General features: G+C 34.0%; 2 protein-coding genes across 2 annotated transcripts; both read right to left on the bottom strand.

Moving 5' to 3' along the window:
* Positions 1 to 683: 683 nt before the first annotated feature.
* LOC127863033 (neuronal calcium sensor 2-like) lies at positions 684 to 5,573 on the bottom strand. Its single transcript, XM_052402447.1, has 2 exons — positions 3,792 to 5,573; positions 684 to 3,216 (listed from the first exon to the last, which is right to left on the bottom strand). The coding sequence occupies exons 1-2, from the start codon at positions 4,197 to 4,199 to the stop codon at positions 3,004 to 3,006; spliced, it is 621 nt and encodes a 206-aa protein (XP_052258407.1). The 5' UTR covers positions 4,200 to 5,573; the 3' UTR covers positions 684 to 3,003.
* Positions 5,574 to 5,711: 138 nt separating this feature from the next.
* On the bottom strand, positions 5,712 to 7,938 carry LOC127863034 (neuronal calcium sensor 2-like). The gene is made up of 2 exons (XM_052402449.1): positions 7,367 to 7,938; positions 5,712 to 6,598 (listed from the first exon to the last, which is right to left on the bottom strand). Exons 1-2 carry the CDS (start codon positions 7,772 to 7,774, stop codon positions 6,413 to 6,415), a joined length of 594 nt encoding a protein of 197 aa, XP_052258409.1. The 5' UTR covers positions 7,775 to 7,938; the 3' UTR covers positions 5,712 to 6,412.
* Positions 7,939 to 8,573: the final 635 nt, after the last annotated feature.

Here is an 8,573-nt window from a genome sequence, read left to right as displayed (position 1 = left end):
CTCTATGTCTAAAATTGTTAAAACACAAACTTTAAAAGTCGTAAAACCTACTGTTCTTGTAGACTGTTTAATTCTTCAACATTTTAATTGTAATTCTTTTACATTTGAAAATTCACTGACCAAGTATTTTGTTTTAATTTCGCAGTTGTAGGATTTAAATGGTAGATTTTATTTTCTTGTATGTGTTTTCATACACTTATATTTTTCTGGAGTTGATATAAATTTACATGTCTGGTGGTTTTATTGTGCGATGAAATAATTACTATTTAAAATTATGTATTTGGAATGCTACCCCAAGAAAAAATATTACCAGATAATTTGTATAGTGGTAGTAGAAATGGAATATCCATCAAAGTCATGCATTACTAAAACAATAAATTACATCATCGATTTTATAATATCTTAGATAATCGAAACCGAAACCGGTTAAATGGTAAATATGAAAGAGATAGAGATTCATGTTACCACTCAAGTGTCATTATGTTATGGTCGTATTTACATTCCTAACTTCGTTCTTTGGTATGCATTTTTCAATCGGTGCTCAATGTGTGTATTTCAACTGGTATTTAAAGCGTAGACCCGTGTATTTAATGGGGATTGGTACGAATTGCATTATTGTTCATTGGGTTTGGGTTTCAGTGAAGGCGCATACGTCCCAACATTTTAACAAGAAAACAAGAAAATCATTATCATACTTTTATTTGTCATAGCTCTCGACCAAGCCAATGTTAACTTTAACCATTAAACACGCATCTTATTGGGTATGTAGGAGTACACATGGCGGCGGGTTCCCGTTCCGATTTCCCTTTTTGCGTGTTTTTACCACCCATTATGCCATTCAGAAAAGAATATGTCCTATCGTTATCTGCTGTATTGCAGTTAATAACAGACCCGCTTTCTGAGAAAACTGGGCTTAATGCATGTGCGTAAAGTGTTGTCCCAGATTAGCCTGTAAAGTCAGCACAGGCTAATCAGGGACGACACTTTCCGCTTTTATGACATTTTTCGTTTAAATGAAGTCTCTTCTTAGCAAAAATCTAATTTACAAGCCTTTTTATAACTGGGTTTACAAGCATGAAAAGTCAAAAACTCATAATCAAGATACTATAGGAATGCTTTTGTTCAAGTTATTGCGAAATTTAGGATTATTATTTTGCAAAGTCAGCTTAAAGTCCTATGCTATTTGTGTAAAACATTGATGTTGCATGTATTCATCGCTATTTGACATCCATCATGATTATCATTTAAAATGTAAACATTAATTAAGAATAAATACAAATTGATTGAGTGAGTATTCCAGTAATGCATGAAGATATTTGTAGTCATTTATAGGGACCGTCAACCGCGATTGATGAAAAAAGTTCTAAAATACCGCATTTTTTAACAATTATTTGTTGATATTGATTAAAATATCACGACTGGTATATAACATAACTTGAAATAAAAGTTCATATTTTCAGTTTATTCGGTAATAACATTTCGCGATGTGAAATAAAAAATACATCGCGAAAATAGGTGATATAACGATATACATACTATAAATAACGCAAGTAGATTGATCACTACGCATGTACAATTTGAATTCCTGGGTTAACCACGTGACGATGAAGATCAATCTACTTCCGTTATTTATTGTTAATTGGTAGTTACCTGGTACCTGTACCCAGTAAAATTTATTACCGAATATACTGAAAATATGAAATCTTAGCAACTGTTTTCAAGTAATGTAATATACCAGCCGTGATATTTTAATCAATATGAACTTATAATTGTACAAAAATACGGTATTTTAGAACCTTCTTTTTGGTCAATCGCGGTTGACAGTCCTTCAACTCTTTAAATAATTATAAAGTATGTATTATGTGATTTTTATTTAAGGTATCAAATTTGGATATTACACATTTTGTTGAATATTTCAAACGGTTCATTTCGTTTACTAGATGTATCTTGTACGATATTCTGTCTATACGATTAGTAGAATCAGCACTCTTCAATGACATTTTCATTAACAGTTATGGTATGTTTATCATTGCAACAGTATTTTAAAACAGTGTTGATTTTGGAATCGACACGTTCTCGTTTATTGATGATTTAAAACATCCAATGAAACATCCAATTTTTATGTAAATCTTTTTGTATATGCAAGATTCTATTTTAATTTTAATTTTTTCACATTAATGAAAACAATCGATAAAACAACACATTTTGCATTGTTGACAAGATTTTTTCACAATTGATGACTTTCAAACGCCATATAGTGCGTTTGATTTCTCATTAAATTGAACTTTATGGGTAGCTATATTTGGATGTAATAGCAAACCAAAATGCTTTGATTAAATTCAGGTAAACCTTGATAGACACAATGCTCATACAAATAGCCAATGGTATGCATACAACATTGTTTTTAATGCACATAAAATGTATTTATGTATTTTTTGTTCTTTTGCTTAAAACAAAAAATGCGTATAAATGCATTTGAAAATATATTTAATCAGACTCAAAATGCAATTGAGCGTATTTAAGTTTCATAAAAATGTTTTTACCCAACAGAAATAAAATCGAGTGTGTCAATAAGCCTCGGGCTTCTTGTCGACTCTTAAATAAATAATTATATTATATATTTGTATAAACATGTCATTAAAATACATTATGCGCAATTATTCATTTTACGTGTATACAAGTAGAGTTCCAAAAGTGGTGTGTGAAATAATTGAAAAACACCATAACTGTAAAACACTAGCATTGTTCATGTCGCAGTGTTCAAGAGAAATGATGTTGACGATATTTCAGCATTATGATGAATTATTAGAAATTTTAAAATTCCATTTACTCTATCTTCACGTACAAGTACACTTTCAGTTAAATTACTTCGAACAATGTAAAACACAACCCAAGTCCACTGTCCGACGGTACCAAATATAATTTTAAGTTCTCTTCTTTGCGTATTTTACATCTTATTCCACTGTATTTAGCGAGCTTCCTAATAATGTCAATAATAGCAATTCAGCAATAAATCGTCTGCTGATCCAGAATGCTGGCTGGCGCCGGGAGTAGTAAATCTATCAATGTTTCGTTGATTTCAGCTCCCCTTCGGAACTCTTCAAATGTTATATCTCCGTCTCCGTTCGCGTCCACATGATTGAATAAGCGATCTGCAAAGTCGTCAGCCGAGCCGTTCCCTAGAAACGAATCGTCCGGAGCGAGTTCTGACACGGCCTTTAAAAATGGTAAATGTCGACTTAGCATAACGGTATACGGTGCGCCATAAAAACGTATATAAACAAAACATACTCATGTTCCGCTGTCCAGAAACGCAAACAGGCGAAAAATATAGTTTTGACGCTTTTGAATCTGTTTGACCAAACAGTATTCTTCAAAAAGTCAAATTGGATAAAGTTATACTGTTTAGTATAAACAATTTGCTTTGGGGGAAAATGCTTTGAAATATCAAATAACGTCCACTCCAAAATCATGTGTGCGCCAATGAAGTTTCATTTTTAGAATATAACCAAAATTAAGATACATGTACTTTTTTCACAATTAAAATAAAAAATGCTTATGTCTATATTTCGCGTTGGAATCTTGGTTTTCCACCCTTATACTCGACATTCAGTAAGGTTTTAAACTTATGCGTCTACATAATCTTTAAACACAATTATTCGTACAAACTTTATACAGACAAACGAGCCATATTCATAATTCACATGATCAAAATGACTCTTGATTTCTTTGTACAAGATTGACTGTGCATCGCACTTTATAGCTTGGTATGTATAGCGGTATAAACTTACCCGCACTATTGATCGCATTTCTTGTTTGTCGATCGTCCCACTTCGGTCTTTGTCGTAAACATTAAATGCCCACTTTAGTTTCTTAAACTGTGTTTCTCTGTCCGATCCACCAAGACTTGCTTCTGTGAGACTAAGACCGACTAGAAATTCCACAAAATCGACATAACCACTGTTGTCCGTGTCAAACGACTGAAAGATATTCTCTGCAAGAGTTGTTGCACCTCTGTTTCCCCTGAAAGCTCTTCGGTAAACTTTTATGAAATCTGACTTGCTTAAGCGACCCCTGCCTCGGGATTGCGCCTGAAAATCTTCGTAAACATTAAACAATTCATCGAAGTTCATGTTAGGGAATTGTCTTAATAATTCACTTAGGTATCTACCCTTTGGTTTTGCAGGCTTGTTTCCCATGTTTGAAAAAGTCTCTGAATCAATCCAAAGCTTACAACATCACGAGCATTTAGTTGTTTTTCATCATCTAATTGAAGGTATTTTATTCAAATTCAATTTAACTTATGCTTAAATGTAGTAAACCAGTTCAAGAATTACAATTACGCATACAGCCGTAACTTCTCATTAGTATAAGCATAAACACACATTTTGTTTAGATATCACTTGTATTTGATAATGATTTTATTAATCACACAGTTTCGAAAATAATAATATATTAACGTTATCAATATTGTTACTCCCCCGTTAAACTGTTTATGCTTTAAAGTTTGATACTCAAACAAACTGTGAAGCAATTAATCACTTTTTTGAGTATTTTTCTGACAGTAAGTCTAATCGTCTAATCGCATTCATGAATGCACTGATTAAACACAATGAAAATATTGTAACGCATACTTTATTAGGAATTCAATCTTCTCAAAGCATTTATGATATCTTTTGTAAACAATTCTTGTCCATGAAATTAATATAGAAAACTTCCGGGTTTGCAAAACTGTAAACAAGTGTTAAGTAAGGTTCCTTTTTGTTCGTTGTCCCACGTTAAATAGTGCTTCTAGTATTATCTCGGATGCGATCTGTAATGCGACGCACCATTTAAGTTTATCACATTGATTTTTAATGTTATCAATATACAAATACGCGGTATTGCTGTTAAATGCTTCTTTTCATCTTTTTCTATGTCTCCAGTCTAGCATTGGTAATATAAACAAAGGTTTCAATGTGTCGCTGTTGAATGCCGATTGCTCAACATTTTAAATGAAATTCTTTTAAATATTTAATGTTTAAGATCACGTTCTTAAACAGTAACGTCAAAATTATCAGTATGCGCAACGAATGTCTAATTTAACAAACAATTTAAAACTAAATTAAAAGCTTTGATAATCGCTTTCAATTACACAATTTAACGCACTGTTAAACAAGTTCACAATGAAATAGAGAATGATTCATGTTACCACTTACAATTGATTATTTTATTTGGAGTGTTTACATTCCGAACGTAGTATTTTGGAGTTAATGTTTCAAAAGGTGCATAATGTCTGAATTTCACTTTATATTGGAAGCGCACACCCGCATATTGAATGGTAATTGGCACGACTTGCAATTGTAACACGTTAGGCTTTGGGTCAGTACAAGCGCATACGACCAAATGATTTAACAATAAAGCAAGAAAAGCATTAAACGTAGGCGAATTTTTCATAGCTAATGTAACATGTTATCTAACAAGGTATGTAGAAGTACTCCTGTAATATAATCTATACGAATATATGAATAGACGATGTTGATCGGTCTCTTGGAAAATAACCTTTTAATAAAAAAATGTATATAGGTTCTACTGCATCAATCCTATTATCATTGACATAATCAATAAGCACACGAACAATTGGTACAACCATTTACTATAATATCATTTAAAACAAGTGACCAGTCGCAAGAACAAAACCTGGCAATCGTTGAAAACATAATAAAGCCAAATCACTTTATAATTTAATGAAAAGTCACAACCTGAACGAAATATAAATGCAATCTCTAACATAGAAACACTCATAACCAGACTTTTTCTTAAATACAAGTCTACGCCGAATTGATTTAAGAAATTCAGATGTATTTCATGTGGTATGCAAGAAAGAACTTGATAAAAAAATCGACTGTTTTTGCACCTTATGTTTTCGCTCGTTTCGTCCGTTTTGTATTAGAGCGTTAGCCGCCACAGCGCAATGTTTTTATAGCCTCATATAAATCACTTTTAGTTATTAAGTAGTGAAAACCAAATCTTACCCTATCGAAACTCCCGAAAGATAAAACAATACCAAGTGGGTGTACTGCATAACATGCACTAAAGTTATATTTGCACGTATATTTTGGTAAAAGATGCTTACTGGCTTACTGGCTTTAAGGTCGCTGTGGTGAAATGGATATGGTGTCCGCCTAGCGACCGCGAGGTCACGGGTTCGATCCCCGCTGTGGGAGCGTTCTTTCGATCTCCCATATAGACACCAAGTACTGGTACTAGGCCCAGGAAACGGACTCGAGAGCATTTCAAATAAGTAGGAATTACTTTCTATGCAATCGAGCTAAAAAATAAATAGGTTTAAACTAAAGGCTTACTGAAATATATGCAAAAATAACGCAATAGCACTAAATATGGCGGAGAAAAGGTAAAGTTACACTTTAAATCAAACGGCTGGCGCTGGGAGTAGTAAATCTATCAAGGTTTCGTTGATTTCAGCTGCCCTTCGGAACTCTTCAAATGTAATATCTCCATCTCCGTTCGCGTCCACTTGATTGAATAAGCGATCTGCAAAGTCTTCTGCTGAGCCGTTTCTTAGAAACGAATCTTCCGGAGCGAGCTCTGCCACAACCTTAAACGATGAAAATCCTGACTTAGAATTGTGGTATGCGATTGCTCAACCAAAACAGGAATTCCGTCAATAATGCTCAGAAAAAACATCGATGATTATGACCGGTATATGGTAAACATATAAAGCAATAAATATCGCCACTCAAAAAGATGTTGGGATAAACAAATAAACATACTCATGTTTCACTCTACATTCCAGAAACGAAAACACGTTTCGTTTATAAAATGTAACAGTTTATAATATCATTTTGACGTATTTTAATTTGTCTTATCAAAAATGAGAATAATATGATTCTGTAAAAAGTCAAAATGCTATACCATAAAGTAACTATAGAGTATAGACATTTTTTCTTCGGCAGACACTGATTTGAAATACCAACTAACATTCTCTCTATAAAACAGTTATGCGCTAATAAGTTTCGTTATTAGAGTATATGTATGCGCCAAACATCATCAAACACAATAAAGATTATATTCGTAATAACGAAAATCGATTTTTTATTGATTTTGTTTTTATTTTGCTGAGTGATCTTGAGATTGCACGTTTCCACTCTTACATGTAAGCGCGACATTCATTAAGGTTTTAATCGAATGTGTGCACGTTACCTTGAAACACTCAATGATTCTCCCAAAATGTGAACAATAAACTATACAGACCAACGAGTCATAATTAACAAAAATTATCAACATTAGTGTACTTTTTTGTTTAAGATACCGTTTACTAAGCCCCGCATCGAATTGCTGTGTTTGTATAGCTGTACCAACTTACCCGCACTATTGAACGCATTTCGTGTTTGTCGATCGTCCCACTTCGGTCTTTGTCGTAGACATTAAATGCCCATTTCAGTTTCTTTAACTTTGTTTCTCTGTCCGATCCACCAAGACTTGCTTCTGTGAGGCTCAGACCGACTAGAAATTCTTCAAAATCGATATAACCACTGTTGTCCGTGTCAAACGACTGAAAGATACTCTCGGCCAGAGCTGTGGCCCCTTTGTTCCCCTGGAAGGCTCTTTTGTATACTTCGATAAAATCCTTCTGCTTGAGGCGACCACTGCCTCGCGACTGCGCTTGGAATTCCTCGTAAGTATTTAGCACTTCCTCGAAATTCATGTTGGGAACTTTTTTTATTAATTCATTTAGGTATCTGCCCTTTGGTTTTGCAGGCCTATTTCCCATGCTTGGAAGAATTTGTTACACCAATCTTTTGCTTAAAATATCCATCAAAATCCTACATAACTAAAACTACCAATTACATCATCGATTTTATAATATCTCAAATAATCGAAACCGAAACCGGTTAAATGGTAAATATGAAAGAGATAGAGATTCATGTTACCACTCAAGTGTCATTATGTTATGGTCGTATTCACATTCCTAACTTCGTTCTTTGGTATGCATTTTTCAATCGGTGCACAATGTGTGTATTTCAACTGGTATTTAAAGCGTAGACCCGTGTATTTAATGGGGATTGGTACGAATTGCATGATTGTTCATTGGGTTTGGGTTTCAGTGAAGGCGCATACGTCCCAACATTTTAACAAGAAAACAAGAAAATCATTATCATACTTTTATTTGTCATAGCTCTCGACCAAGCCATTGTTAACTTTAACCATTAAACACACATCTTATTGGGTATATAGGAGTACACATGGCGGCGGGTTCCCGTTCCGATTTCCCTTTTTGCGTGTTTTTACCAGCTATTATGCCATTCGGGAAAGAATATGTCCTATCGTTATCTGCTGTATTGCACTTAATAATAGACCCGCTTTCTGAGAAAACTGGGCTTAATGCATGTGCGTAAAGTGTCCTCCCACATTAGCCTGAAAAGTCCGCACAGGCTAATCAGGGACGACACTTTCCGCTTTTATGACATTTTTCGTTTAAATGAAGTCTCTTCTTAGCAAAAAATTTTAGGCGGAAAGTGTCGTCTCTGATTAGCCTGTGCAGACTGCACAGGCACATCTGGGGCGACACT

The sequence above is a fragment of the Dreissena polymorpha genome, chromosome 16, assembly GCF_020536995.1.
Source record: "Dreissena polymorpha isolate Duluth1 chromosome 16, UMN_Dpol_1.0, whole genome shotgun sequence".
In the NCBI taxonomy this organism is placed as follows: Eukaryota; Metazoa; Mollusca; class Bivalvia; order Myida; family Dreissenidae; genus Dreissena; species Dreissena polymorpha.
This window is presented reverse-complemented; position numbering and strand designations above follow the sequence as displayed.

Bases quoted from the DNA above. Each gene is read 5' to 3' on its own strand.
- LOC127863033 (XM_052402447.1), bottom strand. From the start codon at position 4,199: ATGGGAAACAAGCCTGCAAAACCAAAGGGTAGATACCTAAGTGAATTA. The intron at 3,217-3,791 runs GTAAGTTTATAC...CCATTTTTAAAG, and splicing joins AAATGCGATCAATAGTGCGG to GCCGTGTCAGAACTCGCTCC.
- LOC127863034 (XM_052402449.1), bottom strand. From the start codon at position 7,774: ATGGGAAATAGGCCTGCAAAACCAAAGGGCAGATACCTAAATGAATTA. The intron at 6,599-7,366 runs GTAAGTTGGTAC...TCATCGTTTAAG, and splicing joins AAATGCGTTCAATAGTGCGG to GTTGTGGCAGAGCTCGCTCC.